This window comes from Culex pipiens, chromosome 3 (genome assembly GCF_016801865.2).
Source record: "Culex pipiens pallens isolate TS chromosome 3, TS_CPP_V2, whole genome shotgun sequence".
NCBI lineage: Eukaryota > Metazoa > Arthropoda > Insecta > Diptera > Culicidae > Culex > Culex pipiens.
This window is the reverse complement of record NC_068939.1, coordinates 17,209,994-17,232,758: the sequence shown is the minus strand read 5'-3', so window position 1 is coordinate 17,232,758 and position 22,765 is coordinate 17,209,994. Positions and strand designations below refer to the sequence as shown.

The window sequence follows — 22,765 nt, the reverse complement described above, 5'->3', positions numbered from 1 at the left end:
CACAGAAAAAATATGTGAATTTACTTGACACCGAAAAAATGAATTACGTGTAAACTCAGTTGATGTTAACGTAAGATGCGACGTAAACGTTTGAATCACACGTAAAATCATGTTTTTACGTATAATTTGTTGCAAATTAACTACAAACTACATTTAAATTTAAATGTTTCATGACGTGCAAAAGTGTTACATCATAAATGATGTAACATTCGGAAATATTTTTTTGTGTGTAGAAATTTTTATTTTTCTGTGAGTTTGATTTAAAAGGGGAGAGTTTTCCTGGGTTTCCTCAATTCAAACTTGGTTATCAATAATTCTAGAGTTTTTGAACTATTGTCTTTCATATGTTGATAGGACCTTTAACAAAAACTATAGAATTGTTCTTTTAGAAATTCCTTACTATATATATATTTATTACCCATTTCCAAAGGCTTTCTAAAACTTGTGAAAACATTTGAACATTTGAATTAACAAATCTCGAGTTTTTTTAAAGGTCCTATAAACTGTTGTGTTTCACATGTTATAGGACCTTTTCAAAACAAAAAACATTGAAGAACATAATGATTTGATTCAAATCACGGTTTATTTAATGAATACTTTTAAACGTGCACTGTGTGAAATTTGTTAGCTGTAAAAAAGGTCCTTTTAGGTGCTGTGACCAGGTTGGGACCGAGGATCAGTAAAACAATATATAATAACAAAAAAACTCCCTAAATTCCATACTTGGAGATCATGTAACTGACGAGGGTTACTTGGTCCAAGCGGGTCTTGCAGGTCTTGAACCTGCCGATGTACTCGGAGAAAATCCCCCACAGCTCAGCCGAACTGTAGAGTACCTCCCCGGCTTCCTTCTCCGTGGCTCCACCGTCCCGGGGGCCACCTTGGTTGCTTCCTGCGGGTCGAAGGCGATCCTTGGGTTTTCCGTCCGGGACTGCGCCCGGAAGCGGAGCGAATTCCGTCGGCGTGAACGCCGGAACTGCTCTGCCTTCCTTGCTGGCGGTTTCGGTTTCAACGCTTGCTGGCGCCTCCGGATGTTGTCCGCACGCTTGGGGCAGCTGCGGTCTGTGGCTTCGTGGGCACCAGAGCAGTTGGCACAACGCTTCGGCTCGGCTTCTTGGACTTTGCACTCGTCCGTCTTGTGGGGACCCCCACAGTTGTTGCACCTGCCTTTCAGGTGACAGTTCCTGGTTCCATGACCCAGCTGCAAGCAGTTCCTGCACTGGGTCACGAAAATCTCCACGATACCCCCAAGTAAGTTTCGCTTGGAGTTGGAGAATTTTTGTCCCGCCCGTGTGGATCAATCGGACCGCGCACTGGACCCATATTTCAGAGGTTGCTGGTTCGAATCCCGCGGTGGGCGCTCTAAAATTCTTTGGCAGCAGTCCTGGTACCGCACGAATGACTGCAAGTGACACACAACTTTAAAGTGGCTGGATGATGAACGCCACATCTGCTTCGACAATTCTTGAAAGACGTGGAACCACGGAACGCTTAAGCTCGTGGCCACTTCGTGAGGTTAACAAGCTCCTGTCGTTCTTGTTGCTGCTGACATCTCCTTCCGGTGGAGCAACTCTTTCGGGTCGTGGAAGACGTATTTTAAAAATTTCACAAAAATTTCCGGATTTTGCAAAACTTTTCACTTTTGAAGACAATTAAAAAGGTTAAAAAATTACAGCAATCAAAAACGCATCCGACCACGGGCACAGATTGCTACGATCTCTCTTTTAGTAGGGATTGGAATTGTCTTTGAAAAATCAACTGAATTCTTTAAAGACATAGTTTTGGAAGTTATTTATTTGAGTATTTCTATCCAGTCTTGCGATGATATAAATTCTATTGAAGAGAACAATTTGATACACGGTTTGATTGAAAAGTTTGTAAAATCTTTTCGGAAAGTTGTAGAAGCATTTTTTATATGTCTTATGAATTACCAAAATAAAGTATTCATAGTTCGGGACAGTGATGCCAGATTTCAATAAGCTTGTTAAAAAGTAATATTTAAAAATATTCCATTCACGTGTACTGTTCAACCCTTTTTCATTTCTTCCGCAGTCCAAATTAGTCCGTCGATCGAACATGGAGTTTGGGTTAGCTTTGGATTGAATGTGTGTTTAGTGTGTGCGTGCGTACTCGCTGGGGGTTCAAACGAGTGGCCTCATTTGCCACACCAGGTAATTCACAATTTGCTAATTTTGCGGCCACCATCGGCCTTTTTGCGGCTTTCCCGTTGGCAACAAAGTGTGTAACGAGTTGCAATCGAGGCAGTTTTGTTGCCTAATTTAACTGAGACTTTTTTTTGTGTTGGGTATTGTGAATTGAAAAAAAAAATGTAAAAATGATTCAAAATTCCCTGTTCGTGTCCCTGTTACTACTCTCCAATGGAATTATATGATAAAAACTTTGCTGCTGTGGAATGTGAAACATTTTTTTTTCTCTTATCGCTCGCGTTGTCAGCGCGCCGCGACTCCGGGTAATGGTTTTCCATTACCGGCCCTGTCAATATGTATGTAATTACCCCGCCGAATGATAACGACCATCATCACCGTTGTGAGGTATGGACGCCCCTCCAGGGGACAAACAGCAGATCGTGCTGATAAGTTGTGTGATGAGTGTGTGTGTGTGCGGTTTGCCACTTGATACCTCAATTACATTATTAAATAACACTTTTGGCTATTTTGGGCTTGCAGAAGATAACTCAGCTAAAGCTTTTGCAAAGGTCTAAATTACTACCAGCGCAGAAGAAATCGAACATCGGGAAGGGGAGTGGCTCACGGATTTCCTGTGGGAAATTCGATAAATGATTATCCCCTGCTGCTGATGCGCCAAGAGAAGAACAGAGAAAAAGGCACAGCGACTGTCAAGGTTGCTTCCGGTTCGACTGCACAAATTATAACTGGAAGATTCCGGATGCTCGTATAGCTCCAATTGGCGATCAAAGTTTTCTATCGACGTGGAGTTTGAGATTCGCCACCCAATCAGCTGACTCAGAGAAGTGAATCATGCTGATGCAATTGGCTGGTGCAGTTGCGGATACTTTTCGTGCTCCTCCTTGCAGCGCATTGAAAATTCTCGTCTGTTTTCGGTGAAAGTCGACGCGACTGGTGCAAGTGCCGCCTCGAAATGTGGAAAATCGTTAAAATAAAATGGCAAGTGCTGAACGTACTCACCACGTCAGCGCCGGTTTGAGGTGTGTGCAGTGTTGCACATTATTCAAAACCGCACACGTCGTCGCAGGACCGATTGTAATGGCGACTGTGTGACTAGCAATTACATGCGACACGTATGCTGCTTCACTGACATGGCAGCAAGTCTTGCAAGAAGCAAGAAGAAAACCGAATGACAGTGAGAGAGAGGACTATGTGTATGGGATTTTAATTGCTGCTTAATTCACTTTTATTTGCCTTCGAGGGGTCCCACGACGGCGATGCTGGTGTACTGTGTCCAACGGTCTTCTATCCGCAGTCGGGGAAGTCGATTATGATGGTATGTGCCACTCAGACAAAACTGGAAATCATAGACTATTGAAGTACTGGAGGAAAAATGTGATTTTTCTATCTGTCAATGCACGGAGAAAAATGAGTTTTCAAAATCGTGAAACAAGCGTTCATGAAACCCAAATTCATGAACGCTTGATGCACGATTCTGAGAACTCATTTTTCTCCGTGTGGCTGTATTTGTTCCGATCTGTGCCATCGCTAGAAACATTTATTAAATATACATCAGGGAAATGAATCTGACTGTGTCTGCTGCTATCATCATTATAATCCGGAACAGCTATTGTATGGAGAATTGTGTTTTTGTGGAATTTTCGACAATATCTGCGAATTAATGACCTGATATCAATTCATTTTGCTAGTAGAGATTTTTTAACCGAATTCAAAACATTAGAAGTAGTAAATAAGTGCTGCACGTCCCAGTCCCAGGTGGATCGAACCTTGTTTTGAACAATCCCCAAAGAATCACCACTGCATTGTGGCTGAAAATAGCGCACACCCTGTGTGAGCAGATCGATAGAGAGAGAGAGCGCGCGCAGACGAAAATGGCAACAATGGAGCTCGGCTGAACTTCTGAGAATTCGGTATCACCGCAGATCTAAACAAAGACAGGGCGCGAGCGATCCCCAACAATGCAAAGTCATTGTGCCAAATTAAATCACACTGGCAAATTCATTAAACGCGGCCATTTTGGCGATCACGCGATAGAAAAGAACTTTACTTTTGCTGTTGCTTTCTTCAATTGCCGAAACGATGATTCAATCGCAATAATTCGCGCACCAGATATTCGCGGCGGCGACGGTAATTACACGCCACCGATTCGTCAAAACTCATTAATTACGCGTGTGCCAATGCGAGGGGAAACGGCAGTGGGATGTCCCTCCCCGGGCCGTTGGTTGGACAGCGATCGGGATGTTCGGAGAGAATTGTGTTGCGATGTTCTTAAAAATAAACAACACTGCAGTTTTGGGGGGCGTTTTTGCAGCTTGCGAATATGATGGTGGTATTGACGGGATGTGGATGTGAGCTGTGCAGCATCCACGTCAGTTATTATCTGCGGAGTTTGTCAGAGCATTACGAAACGCACGGCCAAGTCATCTGGCATGGCAAATGGATGTTTGAACACATTAAATTTGTACTGTGTACTTTACGCTTGCTTAGAGCGTATACTAGACCTTATACATTCTCAAAAACCCTAAACAAAAATAAAAAACGAAGTTGACTTTAAAGCTGTCGGCCACCATATGCTAGTACCAACCACTAGTGTCTTCCTTTTAACTACAAGGACTTCGCCGCCCTGGGCTCCTAAGTGTACTAGAGTATGGCACGGAGCGACGGCGCCGGATACCCATATTTACACTTTTGAAATTTGAGAGCGCCCGCCGCGGGATTCGAACCAGCAACCTCTGGATTGAAAGTCCGGTGCGCGGTCCGATTGATCCACACGGGCGGGACGAAGCCAAAAATCATCTTATAAAATACTAATGAAAACAGATTTTTGAAACTCCACCAAATGTTTTACAGTAAAATTGTAACAGTCCGTCTCGAATATCCGAAGGTTTGAACAATAAAAAACAATTCGTATTTTTTTTATTTTATTACTTTTAACTTCAAATTCAAGTTCAGCTACTTAATTTGAGTCACTGTTGAGTGGTTGATTGCCTATTAAATTTGAAAATGCATTTTTTCATATTTCGTTTTAGCCATTTAGGCCGCCATCTTGGATTTCATAATTCTAAATCATTTTAAAATAGTTTATGCTGGTACAAATTTTATCTAAAGTCTTTGTCTCCTCCCTTCAAAATTGGCCCGAAAAATCAGGGGGCAAATTTTTTTTCAAAAGCTTGAAATTTTAAGTAGAATCAACTGAAATCAATTTTAGATTCATTCACCTGCGTTCAGAATCATTTTTAGCATGTTTGGGTTGATTTAAAAGTCATTTGAATTTTTGAAAATTTTCGATGCTTATTATTTTTTCGCTAATATTTTTGTTTTCGTCAAATTTTACATTATTTGAAAACTAATGATTTCAAAACAACTAAACTAGTGTAAAATGCATTTTAAAACACTTTTTCCATGCAAATGTTAAAACTGTGGCTTTTTATTTCAATATTTATATTTTTTATTTTGAGTAGTGCGGTGCCTGTGTGGACGCGCAGTCCTGTTTTTTTTCGTGATATTTTTCGTCTCTTTTGTGTCGCTGTTTGAGTGCATGGGGTGATTGGTCATTATAATTAAATAATAGCATCATTAGTGTGGTGCTTTTCGGGACGCGCAGTTCTGTTTTTTTACCTTCTTCTTTTTTCATTGTTTTTTTTCACTCGCGTTTGGCCGATGAGTTTTTTTGTGTTGTTCTCTTTTTATAGTTTTTTATAAAAACGTACCTATTTTTTTGAGACTAGCAAGTCGTATTGCTGGATTAAGCCTTATCTATATCATCGATGATTGGAAGGCACGCCGTCGAATATTTTTTTAAGGCTTATGATATAAAATCATTTCAATTAATGAAGCCCTTCCTACATCACCGTTGATCGGAAGGCACGCCGACGGAGAATTTCTGGAGAATCGCGGTCGAATTAATACTATATTTAAATCCCTAGATAGGTATCTTTCCGCAGCCGGCTGCCTAAGATTTTTAAAATTTCAACCGATAAACAAATTGCTCATGGTCGCATCACCTACCACTGTGAATCCTGACCTCATACCCATCTTACTAACCCCTCAAAACTCATGTGATACTTTGTCGGAGACGCAGCTGATTTAGCGGTCCCATCACTCAAGTATCGGCTAACATTCCCATCCACTTCCCCGTGTCTTACCTCTGGTCGTGGCCGGCGTCGGTATTGATCAGCATGATAGGGACCTTTGAAAATTGCGAAGGGGTGATGATTGGTTCCTACTTTTCATCTGTGGTCCACGGAGCAATGTTTGGGGGTCCTGGTCAATAACGAAGTAGCAGCTACGGGTAGACACCAATGCTATGCTATGCTATGCAATATTGATATTTTTTTTATTTTTTTTTTTCGAGGCCTTCAGATAATCGAGTCTGAACTGTATTCTTATTTTTAACGGCGGACATCAAGCTAAGCTTTTTGCACCACGATTTTCGGTACGCAAATTTCAGTATCTTCGATATTATGAGAACTATCGGTTATTTATTCCCTAAAGTTACTGTCTACAAAAAAAATAGAGCAGATTTTGACATTTTTTACAATCATATTGTTGAAGGGTTAAATCCGTAAGTATGACTATTTTGGAATAAAAAGACAACAACTTCCTTAGCTGCTTGAAATACAAAATAAAACAAAAATAAATGGTTTATTGTGCTTATGAAATTCATTACTTATTGAAAAAAGACTTCAAAAATCATAGCGCTGAGTAAATTTTCTATTGAACCGCGAACTTGATCGGAAAAATTGCAGCTTATCAAACATTTGTTTTTTTAAACCGTGTCCGGTGGTGTAGGTAGTGGTAATCGTAGTTGCTTCTCCGTCCTCGCCAAAGAAATATATCAAGGAATACTCAACAGAAAAAAAAAAAACAACCAAAGCCTAGTAGCTTGAGTCTACTACACAAATTCAAACATTATTTTCCCGAATCATTTATTTAGAATATGCTAATAGAGAAAAGTATACGTTGAAGTCATTTAAGAGGAATTTTAACATTTTAATCAAACATTTAACATTTTTGAATCAAACCCGGCCACCCTGTTATAAATGCCAAATTTGTCAAAACTGTTCCACGGTATACTGCTTCAAGTACCTTTGGATACAAAATGACAGGCTAAAGAGGGGAAATTTTCCGATTTTTTTTAGTTATTTTGTTGGGAGGTCTATTGCAACATTCTCATCAATATACTTTGACAGGCTCTTAAGGGGTTACGTACATGTAAATCGGCAAAATATCGGAAGTTCGGATGAGCTTGTTATGAGCACACACTTAAACTTTTTTTTAATCTGTTTTAAGGGTATCTAGAAAACAATTTTTTCAGATCGTTTCTGTATCTTCGGCAAAATTGTAGGTAAAGATGGAATGATTTCAGAAAAAAGTAAATCAAATATAAACGTTTTTCTTTTTTTCACATGAATACGGAATTGTGCAAAATATATTTTTTTTTGAAACTGAAAATGGAATCTTTTGAATTATAATACATGGTAATCTTAATTCATCTGGCGGTTCTGCGAGTTGTTTTTGTACCAAATCCATAGTTTTAATTAAATTTAAAATAAAATTGTCCCTGAAAATGTCATTAATTTCATGAAAAATACATAGCTAAGCACAAGTACATTTTTCAAATTTATTTCATACCGTTTATGAATGACCCCTTTAAATTTGCAATTTTCGTTCAATTAGACATAGTTGGGGTAGGTAAACTCGGAACCAAATAATACAAACCCTCGTCAAGACCGAAAAGAGAAGAGCAAAAAATAACCAATACAGGCTCGCAAACCCCCAAGCCTGGGATATTCCACAAAGTCTATGCTCGAGCAAGAAGTCGATCGGCGTAGATCTGCGGGTAGCAGAGGCGTCTTTATGGTTTATGACCAGCGCACCATCGTACAATGGGAAAGGGCTAGGTGAAGAAAATATGCGAATGAAAACCAGGCTACTGACCAACATCTCCCAGCACACACGCCGACACCGCCTCAAAGTCACATGTGCTACTGAGACCAGAGACGTCAAAGAGCAATAAAATGTCTCCTCTCCTTGCTCTCGTATGGTTGCAAATATTGCCTGGTGATGGACCGACTGCCTGGCTTTGAAACAACGGCGACGACGATCGTCATCAACGCCCCGCCGCCGTCAAAAGAAAGAAAATGTTTAGGGTAGTGAGTCAATTGTTGAACGTCGCGTCGCGGCGACAGTCGCAAATGGCGAATGTCATGGTAGCTGTAGCGCGAGCTTCTAGATTATTTAACATCGCAACAGGTCGTAAATCTTTGGCACAGTTGGAACCGCTTCGGGGCAGATGTTTCCCGGTTGACCTTTCACTGATGGTGCTCCGCGAAATAGAAAAGAGTTCGTTCGACACGGTTTCAGGCCACACACTTGATCGTGTTCGTGGTGGAGTATTTTTTTACTAGTACTTTGAAGTATTCATAAATCTAGAAAACCTGAAAGATTTAAAACCTTTGTTTTAGACATTTGTCCATATAATTTTTCATACAAATTTGGCAGCAGTCCATACAAAAATTATATACAGTCATGCCTCGGTTTTGCACCGTTCAGCTGCCTCGGTTAAGCACGGCCCAATGCTTAACTGAAGCACAGAGTTTATCGGTTTTTGGCTATATGGGAGACATTGGCTTTAATCGTACGAAAAATCATGCAAACATCAAAAAATTATAGTGTTTTGAAATCGGGATGATGTCAGTCATTATTATTTCATGAAAAATTTCACAAAAATACGTATTTTCCTGTATTTTGAAAATGCAATGTTTTTCGAAAAATACTCAAAATTATTTTTATTGCTTTTGGGTACCAAATAACCGGTTTTTTCATACATTTCGGATATAATAAGATTTTTTTAGAAAATACTCCAAATTTTCACAAAACTACGTTTTTTTGAAAAAATACTCAAAATTTCAATTTTTACAATGTGGGTATCAAACGATCGGGATTTTTTCATACATTTCGAATGTAATAACAACATTTTTAGAAAATACTCAAAATTTCAATTTTTACAACATGGTATTAAACGGTCGGGTTTTTTCATACATTTCGAATGTAATAACAACATTTTTAGAAAATACGGGGGCAAAAAATAAAAAAATATAAAAATTTAAATAACAAGCCATAGTCTTCACATTTAAATGAAAAAAGTGTTTTAAAATGCATTTTACACTAGTTCAGTTGTTTTGCAATCATTAGTTTTCAAAAAATCTAAAATCTGACAAAAACAAAAATTGTATCGAAAAAAAAGGTTTTGCATCGAAAATTTTCAAAAAATCTTAAGATTTTTTAATAAACCCAAACATGCTAAAAATGATTTTAAACGCAGAAGAATGTATTTTAATTTGATTTCAGCTGGTTGCACTTGAATTTTCATTGAAATTTTGAAGTTTATTGTAAAAATATTTTTTTTGCCCCCTGATTTTTCGGGTCAATTTTGAAGGGGGGGGTGACAAAAACTTTTAAAAATATTTGTACCAGCCTTATTACATTCGAAATATATGAAAAAATCCCGATCGTTCGACACCCACATCGTAAAAACGGAAATTTTGAGTATTTTCTTCGGAAATACGTAGTTTTGTGAAAATTTGGAGTATTTTCAAAAAATATTGTTATTACATTCGAAATGTATGAAAAAATCCCGATCGTTCGATACCCACATTGTAAAAACGGAAATTTTTAGTATTTTATTGGAAAAAACGTAGTTTTGTGAAAATTTTGAGTATTTTCTAAAAATGTTGTTATTACATTCAAAATGTATGAAAAAATCCCGATCGTTTGATACCCATATTGTAAAAATTGAAATTTTAAGTTTTTTCAAAAAGACGTAGTTTTGTGAAAATTTGGACTATTTTCTAAAAATGTTGTTATTACATCCAAAACGTATGAAAAACAAAACCTGATCATTTGATACTTATATTGCAATAACAATAAATTTTTGGTTTCTTTAGAGAAAAAAATGCATTTTCGAAATACATGAAAAATACGTATTTTTGTGAAAATTTTCCCCAAAAAAATTTCAGCCGGATTAAAAAATACAATAATTAAAATTAAAAAAAGACCGATTTCGTAGAGAATTGCTCTTATCCAAACAAACCTTCGAATAATCAAGACTAGATGTACAATGACAGTTTTAACAAGAAAAGATATCATTATTACGAAACAGGCACAAGTACTCATATACTTTGATAAAATTTTCAGATCTCTGGAAAGCTCTTTTTACCCAAACACTTAAGGAGGTGTTGCACTATGACAAACACGCAAATAAACCAAAAGGTTGCTGTGTCCTATCCCTCGCCATGTCCGGATCAAAATCCATGATAGAGCTTTCAGACCATAACTGTCAGACAAAGACTGTCAGACCAAAGAGCAAAAAATAAACAACCTTGGTTTTGGACATGCTCACATAATTGGCAAAGACAATTTAAATTAAACATATTAAATTCGATTGAAATAATTGGCTTTTGGCTGCAAAAAGGACGTACAAAGATTTTACGATAGGAAATGGTAGAAACTTTCGGCGTCCTGTAAACATTCAAAAAAAGTAGTTTTATTTGCCAAGTTTAATCTTTGATCGCGTTTTTTGTGCCCACCAGAACCATCTTGAAATTAGTTATGCGGATTTGTGCTTCCTCACGTTCCATCATTCCCTTGAAACAAACCGCGATCTTTTTGACTGTTTGTCAGTTTGCCTACTGTGTTTGTTATTGCAGAAACTTCAACCATTTTGATTTGCTTTTGCGAGTTTCGCAAACTGTCAAAAACGAAAAATGCAAGTTTCATTGTTCGTTTGTTGTAGTCTAATACCTCCTTTAAGTACTCAAACTCTTTGATAGGGTTTTGCGAACTTATTTTTATTTCGAGCCTTTTAGAAAGGTCTTTTGATTACCGATCAAAATATCTGAGATACGACTTCAAAAGTTAATACAAAAAACGTTACTTAATCCACCATTAGGTGGTTGGTGCCTTCCTCACATTTTGAGTGTAATGCTTGGTAATATCTGAGATCCGGCCTCCACAAAGTTCATAAATAACACTTAAGTGCTTATAACTTTTGATAGGGTCGTCAGATCTTCAATCTACTGAACTCGTTGGAAAGGTCTTTTGATTACCTATCCAACGACAGGTCGCATGATAGATCCAGACAACGTTTTCATTGAAATATATGAGATCCGGCCTCTAAAAAGTTCATAAATAACACTTAAGTGCTTATAACTTTTGATAGGGATGTCAGATCTTAAATCTTTTGAACTCGTTGAAAAGGTCTTTTAAGTACCTATCCAACGACAGGTCGCATGATAGATCCAGACAACGTTTTTATTGAAATATATGAGATCCGGCCTCTAAAAAGTTCATAAATAACACTTAAGTGCTTATAACTTTTGATAGGGATGTCAGATCTTAAATCTTTTGAACTCGTTGAAAAGGTCTTTTAAGTACCTATCCAACGACAGGTCGCATGATAGATCCAGACAACGTTTTCATTTAAATATATGAGATCCGGCCTCTAAAAAGTTCATAAATAACACTTAAGTGCTTATAACTTTTGATAGGGTTGTAGGATCTTCAATCTTTTAACTCGTTGAAAAGGTCTTTTAAATACCTTTCTAAAAATGTATAACATGACGAGGTTTCTTACAAAAACCACCCTTTTTACAATCTTCCGGACTTTTGTTAAATTAGTTTTTTAGCATAACTTTTGAAGTACTTAACTAAACTTTATCATTTTCAATAGCGACTTATGGGACCTCAAAACGGATCAAATGGGACCAAAACGGTTCAAATCGGGTCAGCCAGTGCCGAGATAACTCAGTGCAAATTTTTTTGATCAACATCCCACCACACACACAGACATTTGCTCAAAATTTGATTCTGAGTCGATATGTATACATGAAGGTGGGTCTAGGAGGTCAAATTAAGAATTTCGTTTTTCGAGTAGCCTTTCCTCAGTAAGGTGAGGAAGGCAAAACACATAAGTGTTCATAACTTTTGATAGGATTGGCAGGACTACAATCTTTTTGACTCATCTTAAAGGTTTGATTTGGTTACTAAATCCACGTTTGGCTGATTGGTGACTTCTTCACATTCATTTCTTGCGACATGGTTGTCAGACTTTCATTTTTTTTTCAATACGTTGGAAAGGTCTTTTGATTACTCATCCAACGACGAGTTGCATGATAGATCCGGACAACAAGATCCAACCTTAAAAATTTGTGTAAATAACACTTAAGTGCTTATAAATTTTGATTGGGTGGTCAGACCATAAATTTTGTTGGTTCATTGGAAAGGTCTATCAAAAATGTAGAACATATCACCCCTTTTATTATCTCCCGGACTCCTGAAAAAATGTTTTATCTGATTTTTAAAGCACTTTATTGAATGTTATAATGTTCAATAGAGACGTATGGGACACTAAGTTGGATCGAAAGACGCCAACCTAGCTGAAATCGGTTTGTTCAGAATTTGATTCGAGTCGATATGTATACTAGACGTGAGAGTGGATATCTAGGAGGTCGAGTTAAGAAGTTCATTTCTAGAGTTTAGTTCGCTTCGCCAGGAGACGGTTATTTTAGCGGGTTGCAGACTGGATTTCGCCATGTTAAGTGAATCGAATCCCGCTCCCATCTCCACCGCGCACCAGAGACAAGGAAAGGGATTCGGAAGACGGGAAGTGTTGGTGCTCCACTTTTTTAAGGGGACAAGGGAAAAACTCCACGGTGTCCCTAAGTTAGTTTCGCTTGGAGTTTAGTTCATTTTTAGAGTTTGGTTGGCCCAAAAAAAATCTGGGCTTGTTTTCGTCAAAACAGAAGGAAACAATGGATTTTGAGAATTCAAAACAAAGGAGTTGCCAACAAAACCACTTCAGAGCGATCCAAACAGATTCAAGACGAAAATCATTCCACCACCATTCACGGTACGCGACTATTTTTACCTTCCCTAACAGCGGACCAACGAAGACAAAAAAAAACGAACGAGAACGAACCATTCACCGCGCGATTTGCAAATTCTCAAGTTCATTCCGCCGTCGTGGGACGAACCGACGTCTTTATTGTCGCGTCGGAAATCTGTCGGGCTGAGACAAAGATCCCATTTGGGGTCTCGGTCACCGGATTTCCGCCGGTCAACTTAAGGTGTAAAGATATTTTGAACGACTTCTTACCGGTATCCATTCTGAGTTTGTGTGGTCTCGATTCACAGGACGTTTGACCTCCTTTGCGGGGAGTCCCTTCTGTCCCGTGTGTCCAGTCTCCGCGGACGAGACGGGGACCCTTTTTACATGGGGTGCCGCGCTGTTGCGAGGGGGGGCGGCGTTAAACTCTTGGATGACTTGCGGCTTCTGGGGTACCCCTGACTGCTGCCCTGGCCGTCGCGGCCGCCGTCGACATTCGGCGGAAAGGAAAAATTTCTCTATTTCGTGCGCGATGAGACAGTACTTTTGCTTCACTCTTGGTGCTTGCTTGCTTTTTTTTTCTTCACTCAACTCAACTCTTCTCGCTCTAGCAGTGTGTGATATCACTCTTCCAGGCTTTGCCGCGTGTGTAAATATAGATAAACCATGTATATCTCTCTGTGTGTGCTGGAATCGCTCGCGAATGCACAAGTACAAAAATCAAACAACCGAACAATAAAAGGCGATATATGTGTATTGAACGGAACCAAAAAAAAAAGAAAACCACTGATTACTCTATTATCACTTGATTTTTTTTTCCTTTCTTCTTCTTCCCAACAGCACACTCTTCTTACTACCGAAATTCGCCTCTTTTTCCACCCAAGAAATAACAACTACTTCGAAATCTCGCTCGCGCACTGACACTTGCGCGACTGGTGCTGCTGCTGCTGCTTATTATTATTTACTTTATTTTCAATTCTCCTCGCGGACCAGCGCGGCCGGCCGTAGTAGTCGTGCCAGCACCACCGTCTGTTCCGGATTGACGTTTCTGTCGGCGTATTGGTGCTGGTTCGTTTTGCTTTTCTTGTTGTTTCTGCTGTTGTTGTTTTTGTTGTTGTCGTTGCCGCTCTGCTGATGTTGTTGTTTTTATTTTTATACTACTATCTTCTCTCGCACTCGGCGGCACACACTTGCTTCTCTCTCTCTTTCTCTTCTCTGTTTTTCTCGTGCACTGACAGCTCCACCGTGCTGGCGCTGTCACTTGTGACTTTTTCTTGCTCCCTCTCCGCAAACGGGGCGCACTCTTATTATTCGACGTCTCTTTTTCACTTACTCAATCATTCACTTTTTTGCTGCTGCTGCTTCTGCTGCTGGTGCTGTATCACATACATATATTTTAACTTTTCAACTTCCACACTCACTCACTGCCTGCATATATTGCTCTGGCTGGCTGGTTGGTTGTTCAATCGAGAAAATTATCTCCCATCAGCTAATCCTAAATTTTCACAGGAAGTGTCTAGACACGAAAAGACAATTTAAAAAAAAAACATGAGAACCCAAATCCACCTTGCACAAGTCCCACAACTTCACACTAAAAACCCCCTCTTTCCACAGAAGGAGCACACTTTGTGTGACGGATCCAATATGTCTTCCACTTGGCTCAGCCGTACACACTTTCAAATTCCTTCTCCAACAATCCACCGAAATCCAATCGCACCGTAACTCGTTCCGCGGAACCACGCGGCTGCGGAGTCCTGTACCGTGCCTTCCCGCAGGAACGCACAGAAAAAAAGTTCTGTCCACAACTCGGCCACACTTTGCAGAAAAACGTTCGGCGCCCCCGATGGTGATGGTGTAACTCGCATAACTGACGACGACGACGACGACGATGACGGACGGCCTCTGCCTCCCCCCAGTATAGTGTGGCAGCAGCAGCCCAGCAGTTCCAAATCCACCAACAACAGTCGAGAGACCTAACCGACACGCACGGAACGTGTGGACTGCGGGCGATGGTACCAACACAGTTACACACGAGTCGGTGGGGTGCTGGTGCCAGTGCTGCTAGGTGGATGATTGTTCCGACAGGAGCTGGCCCATGAATGAATGGTCTTTGAACCATGTATTGTTTGCAAACTGTTTGTGTAAGTTCAATGAGTTTGTTCTTTCAGTTGCAACGAATCATCTTTGGGGTTAACTCTAAGCAGTAGGCCTGGCCAGTGAAGAATGTTGAAAGTGATCAACAAAAAAACACAACAATGATATTCTGAATGAAAAAATACCCTTCTTAGACTAGGTCATTGCAGATTCCAAAAGTAAATTGAATTTCCCAAATGATATCTTAAAAAAGATTTGCACGTTATTTTTTTTTTTTTTTTTTTGGGAGGGTGATCCAGCCGCACATCGTTGATGTCGAAACCTCTAAACTGGGCCCTCGTCCTGTCACGTCCGTCAGTAGTCTTGTCGTACATTACAACTAGAATCAGATCTGCCAATGAATTAGTACACTTCGACCAAATAAACACTGACGCTGTAAGGATCTGACTCTAGAATAAATGCACAGTTGTGTGTTATTCATAAGTCCAAAATGTTCAATTATTCATATAAGTCCAAATATTCATTTGCGGATAACTACCTAACTTGAATTGGATACAAGATTTAAAGCAACCTATCCGAAAGCTACTCTTATCTCAAATCCCCGACATTTTAATTAATAGCCAAAAAATCTAGAACGTTTCTTTTAAAACCTGTCTGGCTTCTTAAAAAAAAAAACACAAAAAAATAGATTAACATTTCATATTTTACAAGTCGTGAATTGAAAAAGAGACGACCATTTGATCGTCAGAATTCCAGTAGATCCTCGATTCGCAACAATGGTCGATACAATCATAATCCGACAGTCGTTAGTTCAACAGATCAACGAATTTAGTCCGATATCATTTCACTATTGATTGATCGAGACTCTATGGAAATTTTGACAAATCAGAATGGTTTTTATGCTACTTGAATGAAAACCACCGATTCTGATAGAATTACTAAATTCACTGTTACTAATTTTGTCCCTAATCTAATCTAATCACTGTTACTAATTTTGTCCCTAAATAACTAAAGGCAAAGTATAAAAAGTTGATATTTATAGTTAAATCCTAAATTCTACAAACACTATTTTTTTAAACCAGCATCCTAACCTGACACCCACATTAAGATAGGGAAAAATCACATATGTAGCGGTTCATTGTACAAATGTGATATTTCCACTATCAGAGAACCTCCTTGTCTCGATGACAGCTTACCGGCCATCGATTAAGCCCTGAGACTACGCCAAAGTGGGTTCTCGCAGCATGAAGTGGTGTCCATGTGTAAAAATGGAAGCTTCAGCAATATACTGAACACTTCGATTTTAATTCCACATCGAATCAAATCATACTCTTTGCCAAACAAGCATCAAACCTATGACACTCATTATGACAAAGCCCAGGGATATCTTAAAAAAAGATTTGCACGTTATTCAACGAAAAGCAGAGGATTTAAAACTATTTTTTATGACTATTATGACTTTTTTTTTAATCAGGGAACAAAATGCCGCCCAATATCTAAAAAAAATACTTCAAAAATAAAAGTACACATAATTTCGATTCAAACAAACATTTGTTTTCAAAAATTAATATTTATTATATTATATTATTTTATTAATATAATACATGGGGCGAATTTGGACAGCAGTTTTAACCATGTTAGAGCACAATATTTTGATTTTTCTGGTTGGTTTCGGTTAGAACAGACTCAGGCCAACAAAATGTGTTCATCCATTTCCAAATTTAAAAGCATTAAATGTTCTAAAAACCCTATTCAGACTGTAGTCCCGATTCACCCCAGATTACGGTATAAAAAGGGAATTGCAAAACGTAAAAAGTAACTGCATTTAAAACTGTATTTAATATTTTTATCAAAGAACGGTCAATCCTTCATACTTTTAAAGCAAGAAGTATTACAAAATGCTTTATACGTTATTAGAGTTATGCTACTACCAAAAATATCTATGAATTCATGATTTGTTTTTCTAAAGTTGGATGCCCTTTCGATCTGCGATCTGAAAATTAAAAAAATTGCAACAAAAAATCATAAAGTTCCCTATTTGATTAAATTGCCAAAATAACCATTTAACAACGTGTTTTAAATACAGTCCAGAATCGATTTTGCCTTTTCCTTTTTATACCCAAAATCAAAAAAATCAAACCATCCACATTAACGACCCCCGGGTCTTTTGTGGTCTCTATTGCAAGTTTCTGCTCGAACCTAGGAGTCCGAAGGCTTGAATGGGGAGAGCACCCAAACCTCTTTTTACTCCAAGGAACCTTCTACCCCAGTGTTTGAACTAACGACCTTTGGATTGCGAGTCCAACCGCCGCCAGCGATTCCACCGGAGTAGGCTTGGTTTGGTGTGTTGTTTGTACTTATGGCATGGAGACGACTCCTACACCTGGAATGACATAACGGCCTAACAACCAAGGCCGGGACCGACATTTTACTTCCTCATCCGATGGAAGGTTGCAGCAGATGGGAATCGAACCCAGAATCATCCGCTTACAAAGCGGACAGCGTAACCATTCGGCCACGCACTTTTTATACCCATTTTATTTGATTTTATGCTTGGAATTTTTGCCTTTCTTACAAAAAAAAAGGTTTAAGGTTAGCTTTTAGAAAAATGCTTTTCTCAGAAATCTTAAAAAAATCGTCCCAGGAAAAAATCCTATTACTAAATTGAAGGTTTAGATGCGCTCTTTCGATTGAATTTTGGCCAAAAACCCGGAACTCAAAGTCTGATTTTTGAGAGCTTTTGTACTGAAATTCATGAGCGATGTCTGTATCCGCTCCTAAAAATTTGTGTCTTCCATCACTGGAAAACCGCTCGTAAAACCCACAATTGGGGTCGGAGACGAACATTTTATTTTTCGATTCACAATTTTCGACCAGTAAATGTGGTCAAAGCTATTTTTTGGACTATTTTACAGATAACACTGTCAAATTAAACGAATTCAGTTTCAAACAAAAAGCCATTCGAAAACATGCGCCATAAACTGCTTGGGCCCAAAATTTGAAGCTTTTCCAAAATGTATTTCCAGAGGTATAGCCATGTTAGTGTTTTTCGTCTTACTTTTACTCTATTTTTTTCCTATTAAATTTTTGGTTTTATACAAAATCATAAACTGAACATCAAATTCGAAGTCCCGGCACGTTCTCGCTCGAAAGATCGACAAGTCGTCAAGTCGAAGCTTCAACGCCAGCGCTTCTACGCTTGCGCGTGAAAATGTTCTTTCTGGCTTCTCATAATAGATCGACAAAGTGCAATAGCGATACATATTTTTTTAAGTTAATCATAGACTAACATTAAAGACTGAGGACCCTTTATTTTTTTCTAATAATGTCAATCCAATATGTTTTTCTTAATTAAATTAAAATATCTTGCGACAAATAATGTACCTCTGAAATTAAAAAAAATGGCATTCGAGGTTCAGCCTAAAAAGATTTGAAGCTTTAGGAAAAATTCTCACTGGGTGGTATCATTAAGTTTCTAAAAAAATAATTGCACCAATATATATCTCGGAGTTTCATCATTTTGTAAGAAAGGCTCTATTTCACCTCTGGTGATATTAAATCGGGTTTTTAAATTATCTTCGACATACCTAGTATGTATTTTAACAATCAATTGTACAAGTTTTTTATTATTTTTTGCCCAATTGCAAAGACCTCTTATCGATAAATGAAAACAAGCTTAATCTTTGCAAATTTCTCATTCTTAAAAATGCTACATTTTGATTCATAAAATAAAAAAAAAAAGTTTTAAATTGATTGAGTGGAATGAATTTTGAAATTCTGGATTATTCTTAAAGACTCGAATTTGAATTTATTTTATCTGTGAAATACTACAAAAAAAAAAGCAAAAAAACAATATTTTCAAACTGTTATGCTTAGGTTTCCCGACTTTCCCCGACGTTTAACAAAATGAATTTCGACACTTTAACGATTTTTCGATTTGATTGGCCACCCTGCCGATTTTTTATGCGATAACAATCCATCATAAAATTAAATTCGGTAACAATCCATCATAAAATTAAAGGAATCAAATAATCAATTCAAACATTTCTAAACGATTCTTTTAAAATGACGAAAACTGGAAAAAAATGTACCCGAATTGAGACGTAAACAGTTGGTTTTCAAGTCTAAAAAACACTTACTTAGATTTATCATATTTTGAAAGATACACTTAAAAATATAAGAAGCAAACAAACTATTAGTGTATTAGTGTAAAAATACGAAATAAAATAACTCAAGCAAACAATAATAGTTGAAAATTGTAAAAAAAGGGCTCCAGATAAACTCAACGTGCACAGTCACTAGAGCAAGTGGGATAGACTGTTTGGAGGTTAGTCGAGGTTAGCCGTCGACTAACAAGTTCTTTAACAAAAAGGTCGCCCTCCTTAAACAATTTGGCGCCCTCAGCAGGGCCCAAGAGAAACTTTGCATTTTGCAAATTTGCCAAGTTGCCGATTTGTGCTGCGCCTTCTTGAAGAAGATAGAGCGCCCCCTCAGGTAGCCCCAGGGCGCCCAAAATGCAATTTTTGCAAATTAAAAAAAAAGAGCCTAAGGGAGAAGTTTAAGTTCAAAGTTCAAAATCAAGAAAATCGAAAAAAACGCTGTGATAAAAAAGATACGTTATTTATTTAACCGGAAGAGCAATACAAAACTCAATTTTCAATGAATGTACATACAACATGATTGAAGACTTTACTTGAAAGATAAATAATATCGATCCAAAATTTAAAAAAAAAAACATTTTTTGTACGAATTTTGAAGAAAGTGTAGTTACGTTCTACAAAATTGGCCATATCTCGATTTATATTTCATATGATTTTCTGCCTTGTACATTCAAAAAATTCTAGTCATTTTTAACATTCGTGATCGAACTCAATCCAATTCAAACGGATCATTGTTGCAGTTAACTTAACGCAGTAGGGCTGGCCGCTTTAATATGTCTGCCAAAAATTAAAAAAAAATCTCTAGGAGGGGCAATACCGAGGGCAAACAAATTGGATTATTGGTCGGAATACATCAAACAAAGGCCAAGAACCTAAAATTCATAAATTGTCCACCCGAACACGGGTGTGAACTTCAAGTACCATGCATACCTTTTTGAAGGTATCTAGCGTTTAACAATCCCGTAATTGGGTTCTAAAGTCCTATGTAAATTTTTATGTACAATGGTTAAAAACACGATTAAAACCCATTTTTGATCACCTTTTTTTCATTTTAATGCAAAAAAATAGATTGACAAGACAACATTTTTACGATGGATTAACTATGGTCCCATTGAAACGAGCTGTCAAGAAGGACCTTTTTCTGTCAAGGACCGCAAAGTAATTTTTTAAATTTATTTAAATTTATTTAATTATCGTTGTGAACAATAATATCACAAATTGAAACTTGATTTTAGGACCATTGTATATGTTCAATAACTCCGATAAACTAACCTAACATAAATAGCGTTATTTAACGACATTCCAGTTATGTTACGGCATAATTAAATAGTCGTTTTTCTTTAAACAATGTGAGTAATTTTTATAGAAACGGTTTTAGTTTAAGAACATTTTTTTTAACATAAAACCTTCATTTTGTAATAATTATTGATTATTTAAATCGAAATATTAAAGGAATAATAGTATTTCAATATATATTTAAAAAAAAAATTAAAATGGAAAAACTTATTAACCTATTATTATTATTTTTACTTGTTTACCTGCCTCCAATACCAAAACAACCCAAAATGTTTTTTAAGAAATTTGAAACCCACCAAGCTAGCAACACTGGCACTGACCACACCACGAACGGGAGTCCAATTTCACCAACACCACCAAGGTTGCGAGAGCTGTCAAAATCCTTGCTCACAGCCTCGCTCTCGCTCTCCCTTTATCGTTCTTCTCTCGCCGTCTCACTCTCACCGCCGCAGTGGAGCCCACCATCACCATCGAATTATTGTACGGGATTTTTTTTTCGAAGATTCCCGGACACACTTCCACTTTCCAAAAAAGTTGCGGGGAGGCACGTTTTTTCTGCACTCTTTTCATTCGCCAAATTCATGCAGAAGTCTTGTCTGCTGCGGCTGTCACTGTCACATACATCCGGGAAGGGTTATTGGTCTTCGGTTTAAAAATATTCACCTTTTGTCAAAGGTTTTTCCACTGGAAAAGTGGCACCGATTTTCGGGACCCTCTTCTTTCGGCACACTGAGTGTCCTCGTCACCGGTTGGGTGAGTCGGAAACCTTCCGAACAAAAATCGTCCCCAACGGAAGGCCCCAGTCTCTGCAAATACACACACACACCCGCACGCACGCACACACGAAGGTCTTCGGAGGGACCTCAGCAAGAGGAAGAGAAAAAAAAAAGTCCCAAGAACCGAAAAATTCACCACGTCGCGCGACTCGCGGCCCCGGAAAAATCCAACAAACCCGTCCACTTGCCGGAACTGCACCTGCCACGGGTTCACGTCCGTTTCCGGCGGAAGTTCACACGCGATCGGGGCGAAAAACTGCGATTTTCTGCACCACTTGGAGCTGAGACAGTCCGTCTGTCGACAAGACCACAGAAGAAAATCACCAAAATGGCCGCGCACAAGAGAAACCAATCTTTGACTTTGACAGCAGCACGGGTCTGGGTCGCGAACGGTGCTCGGACGGCCTGTGACGTTCGTGACGGTTGTGAGTGAGAGAGGAGAGAAACGGCATAACGTGCTGCACTGCTCACTCTCTCACCTCTCCGTCGCGTAGGGTTACCAGAGCAAGATGGATTTGTATGGAGTACACTCAACCCCCGGTGGTTGGTCACTTTTTCGTTTGACACTTTTTTAGTTTGTACCCCGTTGGTTGGTAAAAGTCAAACTAAAAAGTGATGAACTGTCGCCTTTTACACGGGACTCACACTTACTATCAAACCAAATGTTTGTAGAAATTATGAGCTCTGTGTAAAAAGTGACCCTGTTCGTTTGACAACAATTGGTGTCAAACTATCTGGGTTTCAGTGTACCGTAGTGTGCCAATTGTTCGATCTCGGCTGAAAACAAATAAATAAACTCAAGCAAAATAATGCAATTCTAGAGTTTTTTAAGGACCTATAAGCTATTGTGTTCCTAGAAATGGGCTACAGTTAAAGCTAAAGTGGATCTGTAGACGGGCCAGGGAGTTTTTACGAACCGTAACGGGACCATCCGTAAACCACCAGAACCGTCTGCACAAAAATGGTCATTTTCAGAAGCTAATAACTTTTCAGCAAAAAAAAATCTAAAAAATATGGTGTCTTGGGGAAAGTTGTTCTAAATTTAATGAAGGTCCTACATTTGAGAACTGATAGAGATTAGACGAATTTGCGCCATCCACAGGTAAAAAACTGAAACAGTTGCGTTTCTCCATACATTTTTAAGATTTTTTCCATACATACTTCAAGCGATTAGAGGGAGGGGTTCCCGTGGTCAGAATGAGCTCAAATTTAGCCTATTGATGGGTCATTCTTTGATTTCAATGGGTAGCCTCGAGAAAACCAGAATTGGGTACTAAAGCCCTATGTCAATTTTTATGTACAACGGTAAAAACACGATTTAAAACAATTTCTGATCACGGTTTTTTCTTTTTAATGCAAAAAAAAATATTGGCAAGACAACAT

The 22,765-nt window shown here is 38.4% G+C and overlaps 1 protein-coding gene across 8 annotated transcripts in view; it reads right to left on the bottom strand.

Annotated features, from left to right (window-relative positions):
* The window catches only part of LOC120413486 (la-related protein Larp4B), a 93,865-nt gene that overhangs the window by 45,645 nt on the left and 25,455 nt on the right, over window positions 1-22,765 (bottom strand). Inside the window, exons 1-3 of one of the 8 annotated variants that reach the window (XM_039574343.2) lie at window positions 21,559-21,742; window positions 14,390-14,572; window positions 13,327-13,743 (exon numbers count right to left, since the gene is read on the bottom strand). The exons of 1 other annotated variant lie outside the window; for it this stretch is intronic. In XM_039574343.2, the coding sequence (XP_039430277.1) occupies window positions 13,327-13,336 (10 nt within the window). In that variant the 5' untranslated portion in view covers window positions 13,337-13,743; window positions 14,390-14,572; window positions 21,559-21,742. Of the gene's footprint in view, window positions 1-13,326; window positions 14,573-14,730; window positions 15,152-21,269; window positions 21,472-21,558; window positions 21,743-22,765 lie in introns of those variants that run through there. 6 more of the 8 variants (XM_039574337.2, XM_039574344.2, XM_039574342.2 and 3 more) reach the window with 6 other exon arrangements.